This window comes from Phocoena phocoena, chromosome 8 (genome assembly GCF_963924675.1).
Source record: "Phocoena phocoena chromosome 8, mPhoPho1.1, whole genome shotgun sequence".
In the NCBI taxonomy this organism is placed as follows: Eukaryota; Metazoa; Chordata; class Mammalia; order Artiodactyla; family Phocoenidae; genus Phocoena; species Phocoena phocoena.
The window spans coordinates 101,015,348-101,033,778 of record NC_089226.1 but is presented as its reverse complement, the minus strand read 5'-3'; the positions used below and the strand labels follow the sequence as shown (position 1 = coordinate 101,033,778).

Below are 18,431 nucleotides of genomic sequence, written 5' to 3'. Positions count from 1 at the left end.
CGGTCCCGCCACCCCACCCCCGGGAGCCGAGAGCAGTCCCGGGAGAGTCCGAGGCCTCGGCGGGCCCCGCAGCCTGCGGCCCCCGCCCCACAGCGCCCCCTCCAGGCCCTTTCCCCGCGCCCGACAGCGCCCCCGGGGGGTGGCTCGGCTCCCTTGCGCGCGCGCCCCGGGGTGCTTCCCCTTCCCCTCTCTCTGGCCATGGCCCCCGCGGCTTAGACGCCTCCTCCTCCGCCGCCGCCGCTCGGAGCAAGCCGGGGGCCGGATGGACGGGGCCGGGGGGCCCGGTGAGTACGGGGCGGGGCGGGCGGCGTGCCCCTTCCCGGAGCGCTGGCCGGTCGGGCGCTGCCATTGCCCGACGGCTGTTCGGGGCGTCCCCGCGTGCTCCTCGGCTCCGGGGGCTCTGAGCATCCTCCACTGTTCCTCAGGTCGCTCTCCCTAGTTACTTGGGTCCTCCAACTGTCATTTCGGACTTCCCCGACGTCATCCTACCTCCCGTGTTACTCTGGGCCCCTCGAAAATTTCCTTACCTCCTGTGTTACTCTGGGCCTCTTTTCCTGGGATTTTGGGTCTTTTTACTTCGGACCCCCACTGTTACCCTGGGACCTTCGCTATGACTCTTCTCTCCACTCATACCCTCTCCTGTCACTCTAGGTGTCTTCTTCTCTGAGTCCTCAGGATGACTGTTGTGTCCCCCCTACTTTTCTCCGGGTGCTCCCTCTGAGTTTCTCTGCCTTCTCTGGAGACCTGAGCTTGCTCTGGGCTGGGCCCTGTCGTCCCTCACCAGCACTGCGCTTCAGCCTGTGGTTCCCACGTTCCTCGCCAGTACTCCATATTTTCCCCCTGGTACTCCCTGTCTTTGCGGAGGCTGGGACGGCAGCAGGAAGGGAGCTTTGCCAGGTTCCTCGCCTGCCCTGCCACAAGGAGGCCCTTGATCCTTTACCACCCGTCTCCTCCCCTCTGGGAGCGCATCCAAGCCTGGAGCTGCTCGAAGGGTGCAGGTCCTATTGGACAAATGCACAGCTGGGGGCAGAGAGAATCCCCTCAAGCCTTTCCCCAGGTGGTGCGTACATTCTGACTGCTTCTTGCCCCTTTCCCAGGTGAGGGCCCTGCTCAGGAGGCCCTGCAGTCCTTGAGCCGGCGGCTTCAGGTGCAGGAAAAGGAGATGGAGCTGGTAAAGGCAGCCTTGGCAGAAGCTCTTCGCTTGCTGCGGCTGCAGGCACCTCCCACCTCCCTGCAGGACCCTGGCACACCAGGCCCTACAAGGGACAGGTATGCATGTTGTCAAACCTTCCTTCTCCCCCTTGCTGGGGCCTCCCCCAGGGGCATCGGGCTGATGCACTGGCTCCCCAGCAGCCCTGCAGCTCCCCCGGGACTGCCACCCGCACGCAGCCCCTCCTCGGTGAGCCGAGGCACCCAGACAGAGACAGAGGTGGAGACGGAGTCATCACCTGGCCCCCCTGGCCTGATCAACGGGCCCGCGGCCCTGCATGGGGGCGGTGAAGAGCCCGGTGGGACCCAGTCCGAAGGAGGGGGCAGCAGCAGCAGTGGCACTGGCTCGCCCGGCCCCCCAGGGCTCCTCAGGCTGGTGCAGCCCCCACAGCGTACTGACACGTGAGTGTCCTGCGGCAGAGGCTGGGAGGGGAGGAGGAGCGGGGAGCACAATCCGAGGGAATGACTTTCACCTGCTTACTGTGCTCCCTCCGCCCAGGCCCCGGAGAAATTCTTCCTCCTCCTCGTCCCCCTCAGAGCGGCCTCGCCAGAAACTTTCCCGGAAGGCAGCTTCCTCAGCCAACCTGTTGTTGCGGTCAGGGAGCACAGAGAGGTGGGCGAGGCTCCCCTCCCCCCCCCCGCCCCACCCCAGGCTCAGGTTCTTGACTTTTCACATCCCTCACCTCACTTCCCTGGGTGGGGTGGGGGGACCTCATTGCACAACAGGAAGAAAGGAACAAGCACTCCTGGGGTGCCTGCTGTGTACCCGGCACTGCGCTAAACCCGCGACCTCCTCCATCTCATTCAGTCCCCATGACATCCTTGGGGGGTGGGTGGTCTCATGCTGATCATTGTCCAGGTGAAGAAGCAGGCTCAGAGAGGGTAAGTCATTTGTCTGGCGTCACACAGCTAGAGCCAGGATTCCAACCCAACTCTTCCTGACTCCAGTTCCCCTGCCGTTTCCACCATATCACAACATACCTTCCAAGATTCCAAGAGGGTTTTCCAAAAGCACCCATGATTTTCATGGTGACGGTCCTCAGAGTCTCAGGCTTCTCCCACACCCCAGCGTAGCAAGCTTTACTTCTAGAGAGCAAGGGGAGATCCTAGTGGCTGAGCATAGTTGTCTCAGAGTGTGTACAGGCCCCAGGACTCCTGAGTGTTCATTCTAGCCCTATCCTTGGCCTCTCTTTTATTCTTTGAAGAGAGATGGTCACCTTATTATCTAAGGGCAGTGATCTCTGGAATTCACCTGTCATTTTCCCTTTGAGAGATAAGGACTATTCTTGCTTACCTCTCAGATCCCTGAAAGGCAGGGCTGATGTGCATTCTGGATTCACTAAAGGCCCATTTTACAGATGGGAAAATGAAGCGGTTAATAGCCAGAGGCCTGGTGGTCTGGAGGAAAGTGTCACCCCACCCTGCCTCTTACAGGCTTACTCAGCCTCTTTAGCCTCAGTCTTCTCATGCCTTAAGTGGAGCTAAAAGTCCCCACCTGAGCCCTGAATGCTCACGATGCAAACTGAAAGTCTGCAGAGGTGACTGTCATCTCTAGGGTAACCTCCTTTCTTACGTCCTGCCCCTCCACAACTGTGTCTCGGGACCTGACCCCAATCCCTGTGCTTTTCTTCCTTCGCAACAGCCGTGGGGGAAAAGACCCTCTCTCCAGCCCTGGGGGTCCTGGATCTCGGAGGGGCAATTATAATTTAGGTATGTATAGAGGGATTCGGAAGAACTTGGATGATGGGGTTAGGGTTTGGGCTGCAGCCCCAGGAGCTATTTTGGGGGACCTGTGAGGTATGGCGGGTTGAGTTCTGCTCTGGCTTTCCTGGAAGGGAAGCTACAGGGTGGTGATTGACACCCCCTTCTTTTTTCTGTAGAAGGCATCTCAGTGAAGATGTTCCTTCGCGGCCGCCCCATTACCATGTACATCCCGTCTGGCATCCGCAGCCTCGAGGAGCTGCCCAGCGGCCCACCCCCGGAGACCCTCAGCCTTGACTGGGTGTATCCTGCCCCTTCCGGTCCCATGGGAACCACCCTTCCCATCCTGGAATGTCCCCACCCCTTGCACCTCCTGGGTCTGCAAGGAGAGTGAGACCTCCGAATCCTCCGCTTCTGTAGCCAGAGCTCTGTCTTCCTCTCCTTTTCCTCGTGGTGCCCTTGATCTGACCCTTTCCTTGACCATGATCCCCACTCCAGTTACGGGTACCGGGGTCGTGACTCCCGCTCTAATCTGTTTGTGCTGCGCTCTGGGGAGGTGGTCTACTTTATCGCCTGTGTGGTGGTGCTGTACCGGCCTGGGGGAGGCCCAGGGGGTCCTGGAGGTGGTGGCCAGAGACATTACCGGGGGCACACGGACTGCGTTCGATGGTGAGGGTCCTGGGGCTTGGGAGTGCGCAGCTCTAGGCATGGGGATGGTGGGCTTGGCAGGAAGAGGGTCTGGGTGGGTGTGGAGGAACAGGAGAGGAGAGTGGCCTGGGTGGTCTTGAGAGACCACCGACCCCCTTCCCTAGAGTGTCTCCTCCCCCACCCACTTAGCCTGGCTGTTCACCCTGATGGTGTGCGTGTAGCCTCAGGACAGACAGCCGGAGTGGATAAGGATGGAAAGGTAAGGCCACAGTCAAACGCCAGGCAGACAGGATGAAATTCCAGCCCAGCTGTCCTTCACACCCCTGACCCCTTCTCCTCCACCAGCCCCTGCAGCCTGTGGTTCATGTCTGGGACTCAGAGACGCTGCTGAAGCTGCAGGAGATCGGACTGGGGGCCTTCGAGCGGGGTGTGGGGGCCCTGGCCTTTTCAGTTGCGGTGAGCTGGCCCCGGCGCCTCGAGGCCATCTTCCCTGTCCGGGAACCCCCTCCTTGTACTTCACCAGGAAGCCTCAGAAGTCCTGGCCTTCCTAAGCCCCACCCAGCCGGTTCTCCTAAGAGACAGTGTGGCCCCTTCTTCTGCTCTCTCAGCCTGTCGTGGCACCCCTGGCCTGATTTGGACCACGAATCCTGAGACCTCCAGGCCTTACTCGGCCCCTCTGATGTGTCCCCCATCTTCAGGATTTGGGTGCTTTCCTCTGTGTGGTGGATGATTCCAATGAGCACATGCTGTCTGTGTGGGACTGCAGCCGGGGAACGAAGCTGGCTGAGATCAAGGTGAGGTGTCCAGGTGGCCTGGTGGGGCGCTGAGGTTGAGGTGCTGGGAGTGGTGGAGTGCAGAGAGCTCCAGACTTCCCCGTACGTGTACCTCCTTTCTGGCCTGGTCCCCTGGAGCAAGCCTCCTAGCCTCTCTGAGGCTGTGAAGTGGGGACCGTGGAGGTTCTGACCTTGTGAGGGACACCGTGTTAGGCACTAGTGAGTGACTGGCAGTAGTGCTCTTAGGGGACCAGGGCCTTGGAGGAAGGGTTGTCCTGAGGGTCCTGGGCTTCTGCAGACCAGTTGTCAGGATGCCAGTTGAAGAGAGTCTGGTAGAATGAAGGTGCACAGGGCTGGGGGTGGTTGAATCTAGTATCTTCCCTTCAGAGCACAAATGACTCAGTCCTGGCCGTTGGCTTCAACCCTCGCGACAGCAGCTGCATTGTCACCAGCGGGAAATCCCACGTCCACTTCTGGAACTGGAGTGGTGGAGCAGGGGTTGCTGGGAACGGGACCCTCACCAGGAAACAGGGTGTCTTTGGGGTGAGGTGTGGATGGGTGCAGGTTGGTGGGGGAGGGCAGAGTGGCGATGGAAGTATTGGTCTGAGTACTGTAGACCCTGACGCTACCCAACTCCCAGCTGTCCCGAGACTTGTAGCGTCTTTGACCTCTGCTCTTTGCTCACCTGGCCCCCAGAAATACAAGAAACCCAAGTTTATCCCCTGCTTTGTGCTCCTTCCGGACGGAGACATTCTCACAGGGGACTCCGAGGGGAACATTCTCACCTGGGGGCGGAGCCTCTCAGATTCCAGGACCCCAGGCAGGGGCGGGGCCAAAGGTATGTGATTGGGGGTGGCATCTGGGAAGGCTAGTTCCCCAGATGGTCTGTGAAAACAGAGGAGAGGATTTCCCATCCTTTGCCCTTGAGAACTGATCGTGCTCTGTCCGAGGGTGGGGCCCTCTGGGGGGCTAGTCTAGGAGGGCAGGGGGCAGCATGGCAGAGAGGGCTGGGGCTTTGGAGTGTGCCAGATCCTGGGTTCAAATCCCAGTTTCGCCCCTAGTTGCCTGGCCCTTAGGAAGTTACCTCACTTCTCGGAGCCTTGGTTGTCCAGTCTGTAAACTGGGGAGAAGCCGAGGACCAGGCTAGGCACTCAGCCCCTGGCGGTTATTGCTCTATTGTGACGGCCTCGGCTGCTCCTGTTCCCTGCTTCCCTGCACCCCAAACGCATGACCCACCCCGGACTTTGCCAACAGAGACCTACGGGATTGTGGCCCAGGCGCACGCTCACGAGGGTTCTATCTTCGCCCTGTGTCTCCGGCGGGACGGGACCGTGCTGAGTGGTGGTGGGCGGGACCGCCGGCTGGTCCAGTGGGGGCCTGGGTTGGTGGCCCTCCAGGAAGTTGAGGTGAGGGCTGGGCTGGGGTCAAGGGAAGGAGAGGGAAGAAGAATGGTCAGCGGGCCCCTGACTCTCTGCCACCACTCTGCAGATTCCTGAACACTTTGGGGCCGTGCGGGCCATTGCAGAGGGGCTTGGCTCTGAGCTGCTGGTGGGAACCACGAAGAACGCATTGCTGAGGGGAGATCTGGACCAGGGCTTCTCCCCTGTAATCCAGGTTGGGGGGGTCGCCAAGGGTTCGAGCGAGCAGGAAGGGAAGGGCTGTTGGGGAGGGGCAGAGGTGACAGCACACGCTCTGCCACAGGGTCACACGGATGAGCTCTGGGGGCTCTGCACACATCCCTTCCAGAACCGTTTCCTCACCTGTGGCCATGACCGGCAGCTCTGCCTGTGGGATGGGGAGGGCCATGCGCTGGCCTGGAGCATCGACCTCAAGGTAGAGCTCTGTGTCCCCGGATCCTCAGTGTCATGCCCACCATGACTCCTGTGGCCACCACTCCTTCCCCAACACTCCCTTCCCTTTTGCTCCTAGAGGCAGCCCGTTTGTACTGGTGTGGCTGTACTGGCTGCTAAAATATTCTTCTGTACTGATGCCTCCAGTGCCCCCTGAGCACTGCCCTCCCCCCAGCCCTTAGACGTCCTCTTGATCCAGCAACTGACGGTTAATCTCCAGCACAGCTGTGGGGTGTCACTTCTGGTTGTTAAGTGTTTTGAGTAGCACCTCTGCTTAGGCTCCAGTGATACCCTGCCTCCATCCCAGGTTTCCTGTCCCTCTCATCCTTGAGAGGAGGGGGCTTTGACATTGTTATCAAGATGACAAGGTATCCATCTTAGTTCCCTCACTAGAAAGGCATCTTCTTGAATTCACCTTTCCCCCCCTCCCAGGAGACTGGTCTCTGTGCTGACTTCCACCCCAGTGGGGCAGTTGTGGCCGTAGGACTGAACACAGGGAGGTGAGAGGGAGCCAGGACTCCTGGGAGGGGAAAGCAGGAGGTATGGGAAGGGTTTCTGGTAATGGCGGGGGTGGAGGAGTGTGATCGCTGCCTGCTCAGGAGCCCCAACTGCACCCTCCCTCTTCTCAGTGCTTTTCCCTGCAGCCAGGGTCTCCCCTGCTCTCCTATGGCAGCTGTCATCACACCCTCCCCCATCCATTCTCCCCTCCAAGCAAGCCTGGGAGTGGAGGAGGTGGCAGCTCAGGCTAGAGAAGCAGCGGGGATGGGAGGGGCATAGGGGAGACTAACACAGGGAAGTGACAAGCTTAACAGACTCCACAAGGCCCTGGTAGTTGGGCCCCTGTTCTCCCTTTCAGACGGCATCAGGAGCCCCTCAGCTTTTATCTGCCCATAGCCCCTTCCCACTTCCCAGCATAAGACTGCAATGATAGATAACCTCTTTGTCTACATCACAGCCTTTCTTTTGGTGTCTCTGAGGCTCTCTGACTTGCCAACCCCTACCCTGCTCAGGACAGGTATCCTCACACCTGCTTTCCACCCCCCTCCCTTCTAGGTGGCTAGTTTTGGACACAGAGACCAGAGAGATCGTGTCTGACATCACTGATGGCAATGAGCAGCTCTCAGTGGTCCGATACAGCCCAGGTGGGAGCCACCCCCACCCCGGAACCTAGACTCATCCCTGGCCCTTCCCTCTCTGAGTGACTGTCTTTGTAGATGGGTTGTACCTGGCCATCGGTTCCCATGACAACATGATCTACATCTATAGCGTTTCCAGTGATGGTGCCAAGTCCAGCCGCTTTGGCCGCTGTGTGGTGAGGAAGCTGGGGTGGAGGGCGGGGCATTGCCATAGCAGGTAAACTAATGTACTTTAGGAGGGTGAGGGGATGGGAAATGGTGGCTACATTGTTAGTCTCTTGACCCTTGCTCCCAGGGTCACTCCAGCTTCATCACTCACCTTGACTGGTCCAAGGATGGGAACTTCATCATGTCCAATTCTGGGGACTATGAGATCCTTTACTGTGAGTGACAGTAGGGGAGGGCATGGGGAGAGGGTAATAGGGGTGGGTTTTATTTATGTGAGGGGGCTCCTGGTTGGGAGGGGATGAAGGAGAAGATGTGGGGGAACTCCAGGTGGAGGGGCAGTCAGCCAGGGAGGTGGAGATGGGTTTGAAGTGGAGTCAGAATTATACACATAGGAGAAATGTTGTCATTTGGACAAAAAAACCACACACACAGTTTTGCACCATGTCTTGTTCCCACAAGGCCTTGGGGGAGTTGAAAAATGCACCAAGAAAAGATTGTTTTGGAAAAGTTTCTCAGGACAGGTGTGGAGGGACTGATTATCAAGGGAGGAGGAACTGATGAGAAACAGGAGAACTTCAGCTGAGAACTCAGGAAGCACTTGGGGCTGGGTGTTGCCCTGGGCTGAGGGCTACCACCCTGACCAGATCACGTGCCACTGCCTCAAGCCAGTCTTTCCAACCCTTCCGTGGCATCTTCCCCACTGAGGGCAGGGTGAGAGCTGAGCTGGGTGGGCTCCCTCTCCCCAGGGGACGTGGCTGGAGGCTGTAAGCTGCTGAGGAATCGTTATGAGAGCCGAGACCGGGAGTGGGCCACCTACACCTGCGTGCTGGGCTTCCATGTCTACGGTGAGCAGGGGCCCAGGGCCGCGGAACCCTGTGGGAGAGGTGCGGGGACAAGGTGCAGCCCGTCCCGGGCTCGCAATGCTGGACAGGTGTAGAGGGCTGGGTGTCAACAAACTGGCAAAGCCAGCCCAGGAGGCCCCTCCGGCCGGCCCTCGGGACCGGGAAGGATTTCCTGGAACGAGCGGCCGGTGGGTGGGTGGCCGGGCCGCCTGAGCGCCGGAAATGGTGCCGCTCTGGACCGTGGGTGGCGGCCGGGAGGCTGGGCTGAGGCTGGCCCCTGTGCTAGGCGTGTGGCCTGACGGCTCGGATGGAACCGACATCAACTCCCTGTGCCGCTCCCACAACGAGCGCGTGGTGGCTGTGGCCGACGACTTCTGCAAAGTGCACCTCTTCCAGTACCCGTGCGCCCGCGCCAAGGTAAGGCCTCCCGGGGCCTCCGGGGCCGGGCGGGAGGGGTCCCAGGGCTCCGCGGCCGCTGTAGCTCGACCTTCCTTCCTGCCCAGGCGCCGAGCCTCGTGTACGGTGGTCACGGCAGCCACGTGACCAGCGTCCGGTTCACGCACGACGACTCGCACCTCGTCTCGCTGGGCGGCAAGGACGCCAGCATCTTCCAGTGGCGAGTGCTGGGCCCTGGGGGCGCGGGGCCGGCGCCTGCAACGCCCTCTCGAACCCCCTCCCTGTCCCCCGCCTCCTCTCTCGACGTCTGACCGCTGTCCTACGGGACCCACAGGCCCTCCAGCGTGTCCCCGCCCCACCCAAATTCCCCATTACCGGGGCCGACCCTGTCCTCGACTTCGAGACATTCCCAAAAGCGCATTTCCCTGGAGGGGGCGAACGGCACCCCTGCACACACTGTATAGACCCGCTGGCTGAGCCGGGCAGCCCCAGCCGGGGCCCTGACTCCCGCTGCCTGCTGAGGGGCAATAAACCAAAAGCAAAGTCACCTCCCGGTCTTTTTGTGGGGCGCGGCTGGGCGCCTAGGGCCTTTGTGGGGATGGGGAGGAAGGAAAAGGGGAATGCGGAAAGGGTGAGGGAGCGTAGACCTTTCATGCAAATAACGGGCAAAGCCGCTTGCAAATAACTCCGAGAAGCGCAAAGGCGCTTCGAGTCTTTCGCGGCCGCATGCGGAGCTGCAGCACTCCGGCGAGGAAAGAGTTAAGCCCAACTCCTCTCCCCGCCCTCGGGGGAGGGGCCGAGCCGCAACGGAAATAACCGAGCGCCGGGCCGCGGTTGGCCGGGGGGAGCCGAACTTCTTCCGGAAGTAGCCGAGCTTTGAGGTCTCGTTCTCCGACCGGAGCCGAGCGCTGGGCCTTGTTCTGCGGATCCGCCGAAGGTGTTCCGGAAGGAGGCGAACCCCGAGGCGGGCAGGGCAAGCCTTCGCGGCGGCCCTCCGAGTCCAACGTCTGGCGGGGCTCGGCGAGCGCGGCGGGAGCAGCAGCCTGGCTCCGGTCCGGCGGGAGCCGAGCTCCTTCCGGAAGAAGCCGAGCGGGCCGGCGCCGGCCTCGGCGTCCCGGGCTAGAGGCGGTAGAGGCGGCGACGACAGCGCGGGCCGGAATGAACCGCGACGGCTGAGGCGGCGGAGGTGCCGGCTGCGCGGGCCCGACTGAGACTTCTGTGAAGCAGCAGCCCCGCGCTCCGGGCTTCGCTTCGAGCCCTGCCCCAGTGAGCCTCCCGGACCCCTTTGTGCGGGCGGAGGCGGCGGCGGGAACGGCCATGGCGGCCAACATGTACCGAGTGGGGGGTAAGTACCGGGCGTAGGGGCTGCGGGGCCCGGGGCGGGAGAGGCTGGGGGCCAGGATCGGAGAGGCTTGGCACCCGGTGGCCCGGGGAGCCGCGTTTGGGGCGGCATGGTCCAGAACGCGGACCGGAACCGGAACCGGGAGCTCGGGGAGGAGGGCGCGGGGATCGCGACTCGGCTGAGCACCGAGACTCCCGGAGAGGCTTCGGGCGGCCCGGCGGCACTCGCGGGGCTGAGTCTGGGGTCGCCGGTGTCGCGGAGTGGGCTTGGGAAAGTGGTTCTGAAGGAATTGACAGGGCAGGCAGGGGGCGCGGAGGGCCGGGGCGACCGCTTTGCCACCTGCGGGGGAGCCGTTGGGAGGTTTCCTCTTCCCGGGCGTTATTGTGCGCCTCGGTTCGCAAAGGTGGGGGCCCTGCGCAGGAGCGAACAAATTAGTCGCTTGGCCCAGACTGGGATGCAACTCCGTCGCTGAGCGGTGGAGACTGCTGGGGAACCCCCTGCTTCTTGTCTCCTCCTGAAGGCTCGCTTTTGAGTGGAGGATCTGATTTTAGAACTAAGTGATAAGGGGTGGAGGGTGGGGCATCTTTCCCTTATTTTCTGTTAGTTTCTCCACTTCCACATTTCAGCGTCCTCTCTACCTCGACCCTTATCTCCTTTTGGTCTACTCGGGCCTGCTTTCGCTCCTCCCACCCTGGTGCTCGGCTCTCCCATCTACTCCTCTGATCTTGCCGGTTCTTCCCCACCCCCTCCTGCAGATTACGTCTATTTTGAGAACTCCTCCAGCAATCCTTACCTGGTTAGAAGGATTGAAGAGCTCAACAAGGTGAGTGGAGCAGAGTCCCGCCACCCCCATCCCCGCCCCCCGCAACCTCCTCTTTCTTCTGAGGTCTCTAACTTCAGGTGAATGAGAGAGAGAGAGAGAGAGAGAGAGAGAGAGAGAGAGAGAGAACACAAACCCTATCCTAAGTACCCATTCATATTCATTCATTCATTTATTCATTCATTCCACACGTTCAGGAAAGGCTATTGAGAGCTTAGTGGGAACTTTGCTATTCTGTTTCTTGGGGGCCAAGGAAAGGGATTTGGAAGTCTGTCCTTAAATGTAAATCTCTTGATTCATAATTTCTTGGGCTTTTCTTACATCCTTTAGACTTGTTCACTGTTGTTAGTCTCTTTATGCATTTCCACTTTCAAATGACTACTTTTCACCACCATTTTTTCTCTCCTTAGACTGCAAATGGAAACGTGGAAGCAAAGGTTGTGTGCCTTTTCCGGCGAAGGGACATTTCTAGTAGCCTCAACAGCCTGGCTGATAGTAATGCCAGTAAGTGTCTTTGTACACCCCCCCCCCCCCCGTCTCCCCCTGCCCATGATCTGAAGCCCGCGCATGTCTCTGCAGGTGTTTCTCTTGGTAGCATGCCCAAGGCAGGGGTGTGAGTTTGGGGGTGGTAAATGCCTGGTCTGCAGAGGGAGGCCTGTTTTTACACGTTGGGTTGGAAGCAGGGTGGAGAGGCCATGATAAGGAAAGCCAGAATTTGGCTTGTGTGTGAGCGTGTATTTACGAGATGATAGTATTTCAGTAGGGGATGAGGAGGAGCTTTAGAGAAGGAGGACTCTTGGGGGACAGTTTTGGTTATGTTGGGACAATGGGTGGTGACTGTGAAGGTCAGGTGAAGAGGAAGAGATCGTACTTAGAAGCCTGTGTAACAGGGAAGCAGGTTTTTTTTTGTGTGTGTGTGGTCATGAAGTGGTAAGGATACATGGGTGGGAGGGAATAAATAGGAAGCCAGGAGTTTTCTTGCACTTTCCCTCTTTCTCACCTATCCTGGCTTCCCCTTTACTCCATTTTACATCTTTCCCTTTTCTTTTTGCCCTATCCTACGTCTCTTTATGCTTTCATCATCTTTTCAGATACATATTTTTCTGTTTTCCTTAGTTCCTTTTTCTTTTTTGGCTTTCTTTTCCCTTCCTCTTGTTCTTCCTAAATTATTTTTCTCATTTTAGGCTTTTTTGGGCCTTGGACATGAAGGGGTTAATGAGGACCTGGGCCTACCAAGTTCTCCGGCCCTCTGGGGTTTCCAGTCCCATCTGGCAGGGGCTGACCTTGGCCTTGTCCAATCAGAAAGGGTGTGGGGGGTGTGGTCCCCCTTGCCTTAGGGCAGGGTTTCCGGAGCACACAGGCGAGGGGGTGGAGCCTACCGCACACCCCCCTTTCTCCCTGAGGTTGGGAACAATGCACCAATGAGCCTGGGCCTGTGGCTCTTTTGCCCCCTCCCTGTTTGGTTGGCACCCAGCCTAGTTAACCCTTTCCACCAAGGTTTCAGGGCAAGTTGCAGCTCCTTGGGGAGGAAGGTGTTGGCACTGGCTTGAGAGGCACTGTCCTTGAAAGCCCCACAAACAAACGATTGTTAGCCAAGTAGAAAACAAGGGATAGTTAGGGTCGCTTGTGACATTTAAGAGCAAAGTCTCCTGAAATTTGCAAAGAGGAACTGGTAAACACACTCCTGTGTGGTGCTTTTACTTATTTATTTAATTTGGATTTCTGGACCCCAGGCTAGTTTAGCAAGAGACAGGTGGGATATTCTGGCTGGGTCTCATGTGAGCAGATTTGTGCTGTATGAGTGGTGTCTGAGCAGTGGCACCTGGGTCTGTGATGTATTTCTGTGGCAGTCTTTGTACTCTCAGCAGCTCTTCCCTAAAGAGTGATGGAGAGTTGGGAGTATCTGTAAGGGGGGTGGGGGTGGGGAAGCTAGGAGGGAAAGCTGGTGGTGTGAGAGGCAGGTACCTAGGGAATGTGAGAAAAACAAGTGAGACAGGAAATATTTTCCCTGGGTTAGAGCTTCTAAGGTGGCGTCTTTCTGAATTAGTTTCTGACTCGGCGTCTTCCTCCTAAATCTCCCAGGGGAGTTTGAGGAGGAATCAAAGCAGCCAGGGGTGTCGGAACAGCAGCGACATCAACTGAAGCACCGGGAGCTTTTTCTTTCTCGGCAATTCGAATCGTTACCAGCCACCCACATAAGGTATAGGACAATCAGGGCCACTGTGGCCTGCATGCACTTATTTAGAAGGTGGGAAGGAGGGACTAGTGTATTGGAGCTGCTGTACAGAGGAAATGAGGAACTCACCCAGGGTTTTCTGATCTCTCTGCTGTAGGGGGAAATGCAGTGTGACTCTCTTGAATGAGACAGATATCTTGAGCCAGTACCTGGAAAAGGAGGTGAGAAAGAGGTGTCGGGAGAAGAGGGAGGGAAGTAGGTATTGCCCTGAAAAGCAAGAAGAAAGTCTGACTGGGATGAGGTACAGGTTGACAGGCTGCCTGTCTTGGGAACTCTGGATACACCCCACTGCCCCTTGCCTCTGAGGACTGCTGCCCTGCTTACCTTCTCCCTTTCCATCTCCAGGACTGCTTTTTTTACTCACTGGTGTTTGACCCTGTGCAGAAGACACTTCTAGCTGATCAGGGGGAGATTCGAGTTGGTTGCAAATACCAAGCTGAGATCCCAGATCGCCTGGCAGAGGGTATGCAGCAGGAGACACTGTATTATGGCTACGGGGTTTTGTAACATCAGAGTCTCTGAATGGTGTGCCCTGGCATTGTGTGGTGCACAGTCTGCATGGCTCTGTGTTGTGAACGTAGCAGAATGGGACCTTAGGAACCGGAAAGGCGCAGATGGGCACATTGGGAAGAGAAGTCTGAGAGTTGAGGTGGCTGACAGAATCCAAGGAAGAGACGAGGTGTTACTTTGTCAAGACATCTATTATCCTCCCCGATGATACCATGTCCCCATTCCCCAGGAGAATCTGATAATCGGAACCAACAGAAGATGGAGATGAAAGTCTGGGATCCAGACAACCCTCTCACAGACCGGCAGATTGATCAGTTTCTCGTGGTGGCCCGGTGAGGGGTGGGTGGATGGGGCAGATGGGCTGGGGGTGGTGTGGACATAGTTCTGATTCATGTTCGTAGAGATGGACTTTATTTATTTTTGGCCTGGGTGTTGTCCTTTTTTCTCATCTGGCTTGGTTCCTCAGCCCACTCACGCTTTCTTCTTTCCCTGACTTCTCACTCTCTCCCTTAGAGCTGTGGGGACCTTCGCAAGAGCCCTAGATTGCAGCAGCTCCATTCGGCAGCCAAGCTTGCACATGAGTGCAGCCGCCGCTTCCCGAGATATCACCCTGGTGAGCAAGAAGTTGGTGGGTAGTTGGGTAGGCTGGGCTTTGTGGGGACCTGCGGAGCCTTGGGACTCTGCAGGGAGGAGGGTATCTCTGAAGGAGTGGGGGTATTTAAAGAGCAACAGAGGAGTGGTGCTGAGGGTTTCAGGTCATCAGCATTGTTTCCCACCTTTCCTGTAGTTTCACGCCATGGATACATTGCAAAGGAACGGCTACGACCTGGCTAAGGCCATGTCGACCCTGGTGCCCCAGGGGGGCCCGGTGCTGTGTCGGGATGAGATGGAGGAATGGTCAGCCTCAGAGGCCATGCTATTTGAGGAGGCCCTGGAGAAGTACGGGAAGGATTTCAATGATATTCGCCAGGACTTTGTAAGTGGATGGGACTAGGAGGAGAGGTGGAAGAGGTGACAGGTGAGGGAACCAGGACCAGGGGCCAGATAGCAGCTCATCCTTCTTCCTTGTGCCTCCTCAGCTACCCTGGAAGTCACTGGCCAGCATAGTTCAATTTTATTACATGTGGAAAACCACAGACCGATACATTCAGCAGGTGAGGTCTGGGCTGGGGAGGCTGGACCAGAGGCCTCCTGCTCACCTCTGCCTTTGAAGTTGGTGACATCCTCCCTGCTGAGATGCTCTGATCCTTTTTACTTTTTCTCCTTCCTGCAGAAAAGATTGAAAGCTGCTGAAGCAGACAGCAAACTAAAACAAGTCTACATCCCCACCTAGTAAGTGCGATGGATAGGGGAGACAGGCATGTTTCCCTTCTCAGCCCCTAACCTGTGCTTTCCTAAGTGGTTGGGGGGTGGGCCGGAGACGCGGTCAAATTACAGAGACAAAGTGGAAGTGGATTCTTCTCCTTGACCAGTTCCTGGTTTCTCCTCCATTAGTACCAAACCAAACCCTAACCAGATCATCTCTGTGGGCTCAAAACCTGGCATGAATGGGGCTGGATTCCAGAAGGGCCTGACTTGTGAGAGTTGCCACAGTGAGTTCCAGGAAGGGATAGGGATGCCGGGGGTGAGCCGGGCGTTTGTTCTGGCCCAGCAACCTGAGAGGCTCGGGTAGCCTCCGGACCATTCCCTCCTCTCCATGCTCCTGCAGCCACACAGTCTGCCCAGTGGTATGCCTGGGGCCCACCCAACATGCAGTGCCGCCTCTGTGCTTCCTGTTGGATCTACTGGAAGAAGTACGGGGGACTGAAGACCCCAACCCAGCTTGAGGGGGCTGCTCGGGGCACCACAGTAAGGATGGACGATGAGGGACAGGTTGGGGAGAGCAGTAAGCTAATTGATGTGAGCTTTAAGCGAAGGCCAGAACACCCAGCTCCAGTAAGGTGATGGCTTGACTGGGGTGGGGGTGGGGTGGTACTGGACAGTGGTTGGGGAGCCAGGCAGGTCAGGATGGCAGCAAAGAGATCAGGCAGGAATAAAAGACCCTCCATCAAGAATGGAAGAAGGGAGCCTTGGTGACTGACCGTGTTCTCCCCTTTTCCTATGTCCTTCTTCCAGGAGCCACACTCGAGGGGTCATTTATCCAGACCCGAAGCCCAAAGTCTCTCACCCTATACGACCAGCGCCAACCGGGCCAAGCTGCTGGCTAAGAACAGGCAAACATTCCTGCTGCAGACCACGAAGCTGACCCGTCTTGCCAGACGCATGTGCAGGGACCTGTTACAACCGAGGAGGGCTGCCCGACGACCTTATGCCCCCATCAATGCCAATGCCATCAAGGCAGAGTGTAAGGGCAGGAGTGCTGGGGCTGGTGGCAGGTTTGGGGTTGCTCTGGCCAGAGACCAGTGTTTCTCTGGGTGTTTAAGGACAGTAGTAGGGATAGTAGGCCACAAGGATTTGTTACGAGGTTAGGCATGGTTCCTGGCACCAGAGGAGGCCTGAATAGTGAAGCCCCTTCAAAAGCGTTCATCTTTGTTCTCCAGGCTCCATTCGACTCCCTAAGGCCGCCAAGACTCCACTGAAGATTCACCCTTTGGTGCGGCTCCCCCTGGCAACTATTGTCAAAGATCTGGGTAAGGGTGGGTATAGGATGGGGAACCTTTAGGGTGGTGTCCGGCTCCCGGTCCTTTTATCATCAAGATCCTTCTCTTCCCCTGCTTTTTCCTTTCCCACTGAGTCCAAAGAGGTTTAGTCTAACAGACTGTACTTTTGTAGGTTAAAAATGTTACTTTTCACATGCTCTCCAGTATGACTATATACTGATTGATAAGATCATACTCATGTGTGACTTTTGAAATACTGGTGATTACTCTCCAGACCCCTTCCCCGTCACTGCTTTTGGGGATGCATACAGAAGGGGAAGTGTGAACGTCCTCTAAGGTTTCCTTTCTTTTTTTTCCCTGACAGTGGCCCAGGCACCTCTGAAACCAAAAACACCTCGGGGTACCAAGACACCGATCAACAGAAACCAGCTGACCCAGAACCGGGGACTGGGGGGCATCATGGTGAAACGGGCCTATGAGACTGTGAGTTGACAGACTGGAGTGGGCCGAGTTGGGTTGGGTGGGCTTTTATATCTGATAGGTGTCTGAGAGTCCCCTCTCTCATTGTGCTGCCCCATCCTTTTCCAGATGGCAGGAGTCCCCTTCTCCGCCAATGGAAGGCCTCTGGCCTCAGGGATTCGCTCAAGCTCACAGCCAGCAGCCAAGCGTCAGAAACTAAACCCAGCTGATGCACCCAATCCTGTGGTGTTTGTGGCCACAAAAGATACCAGGTAGGGAGCCCTCCATGGGAGGGGCTGAGAGGTTGACAACCTAGATTGGTGGATATGGGAAAGGAAATAGGAAGGATTATCTGAGCAAGACCAGCTCCACGAAGACTGGGTGCAGGGTGGGGATGTTAGGAAGGAATGGGCTGGAAGGTGGAATTGTAGTGGAATGTGGGGTTTCATCTTGAACGTCTTTGCCTTTTTTATTGCCCCCTTCTCTTCTTGGCCAGAGCCCTGCGGAAGGCTCTGACCCACCTGGAAATGCGGCGAGCTGCCCGCCGGCCCAACTTGCCCCTGAAGGTGAAGCCACCACTGATTGCAGTGCGGCCCCCAGTCCCTCTTCCTCCATCCTCACATCCTGCCAGCACCAGTGAGCCCATTGTCCTGGAAGATTGAGCGTCTGTGGGGAAGGGAGGTGGGCTGAAAGCTAGAGGGTGGGTGCACAGGGCACCTAGCCTCCCTTCCCTTTAGTATCAAAGGGAATGAGGAGTGAAGGAGGGAAGGAGCAAGTGAGCGTGTCCTTGGAGGGGTTGGATGCCCTCTGGTGTTAGCACTTGGAGGCTTGTCCCCTTCCAGTGCTTCTCTGTGCCTGGTGGTGGAGGGCAGACTGCAGGAACTGGCCCATTGTGGGAACCTAGCCTGTTTTGGGGGGTAGGACCCACAGTTGTCTTGGACAGTTTTGGGGGGAGGGTTTTTAAATTTTTAAAAAATTTTGCCTCCCTTTGTGAAAGGGGATGGGGGAGGGGAAGAGTAAACAGATATCAGGTGGTGGTATCTGGTTGGGGGAGGGGGGGCGTGCACTGCCATGACTGCCATGTCTTTTTTTTTTTTTTTTTTCCTAATTGAGGGTTTCTCTTCCTGTCCGGTGTCCGGACTTTCCTAATTGGAGTTTGAGGTCCCATAACCCCAGCCTATGCTCGCTCTTTCCTTCCCTCCCCTTGTCCCCTCTGCCTTTTGTACGCCAGTTCTCAGAAATAAAGACCTTTTGTCTGTTTTTTTAACCTCGGATTCTGTAATTGGTTCTTATAGTAACAAATAAAAAGCTGTTTTCTTCAGCTCCTCCTGGCTCAGCTATTCTCTGCCGTGTGCATGCGTGTGTGTGTGTGTGTGTGTGTGAAGGTGCTTCTTTATTTCCTAACTCTTAATCCCCTCTCCTTTTTTTTTTTTTTTTTTTTTTTTGCGATACGCGGGCCTCTCACTGTTGTGGCCTCTCCCCTTGCGGAGCACAGGCTCCGGACACGCAGGCTCAGTGGCCGTGGCTCACAGGCCCAGCCGCTCTGCGGCATGTGGGATCTTCCTGGACCGGGGCATGAACCCGCGTCCCCTGCATCGGCAAGCGGACTCTTAACCGCTGCGCCACCAGGGAAGCCCTCCCCTCTCCTTTTTACTTAGAGGATTCTGGGAGTTGTTACAGGTCAGAGCAGGATGTAGCCCACTTTGGGGTGTACTGTAGGATCATATCACCTAGCTCTGTG

The 18,431-nt window shown here is 57.3% G+C and overlaps 2 protein-coding genes across 3 annotated transcripts; both read left to right on the top strand.

Moving 5' to 3' along the window:
* Positions 1-262: 262 nt before the first annotated feature.
* EML3 (EMAP like 3) lies at positions 263-9,270 on the top strand. Of its 2 annotated transcripts, none has more exons than XM_065883239.1 (22): positions 263-284; positions 1,098-1,269; positions 1,354-1,611; positions 1,709-1,822; positions 2,852-2,919; positions 3,090-3,213; positions 3,409-3,579; positions 3,748-3,817; positions 3,904-4,014; positions 4,257-4,352; positions 4,719-4,874; positions 5,028-5,169; positions 5,586-5,737; positions 5,820-5,945; positions 6,033-6,164; positions 6,614-6,681; positions 7,235-7,323; positions 7,396-7,493; positions 7,613-7,700; positions 8,232-8,330; positions 8,614-8,744; positions 8,831-9,270. In XM_065883239.1, the coding sequence occupies exons 1-22, from the start codon at positions 263-265 to the stop codon at positions 9,032-9,034; spliced, it is 2,691 nt and encodes an 896-aa protein (XP_065739311.1). In that variant the 3' UTR covers positions 9,035-9,270. The 2 variants fall into 2 exon arrangements, with proteins under 2 accessions (XP_065739311.1, XP_065739310.1); XM_065883238.1 differs by having other exon boundaries at positions 1,351-1,611.
* A 708-nt stretch (positions 9,271-9,978) lies between these two features.
* On the top strand, positions 9,979-18,011 carry MTA2 (metastasis associated 1 family member 2). Its single transcript, XM_065882998.1, has 18 exons — positions 9,979-10,068; positions 10,821-10,888; positions 11,296-11,389; positions 12,968-13,085; positions 13,219-13,282; positions 13,467-13,584; positions 13,861-13,963; positions 14,145-14,244; positions 14,419-14,607; positions 14,711-14,785; positions 14,905-14,963; positions 15,126-15,223; positions 15,340-15,479; positions 15,747-15,975; positions 16,172-16,261; positions 16,596-16,714; positions 16,820-16,962; positions 17,187-18,011. Exons 1-18 carry the CDS (start codon positions 10,041-10,043, stop codon positions 17,350-17,352), a joined length of 2,001 nt encoding a protein of 666 aa, XP_065739070.1. The 5' UTR covers positions 9,979-10,040; the 3' UTR covers positions 17,353-18,011.
* The last annotated feature ends 420 nt before the right edge of the window (positions 18,012-18,431 follow it).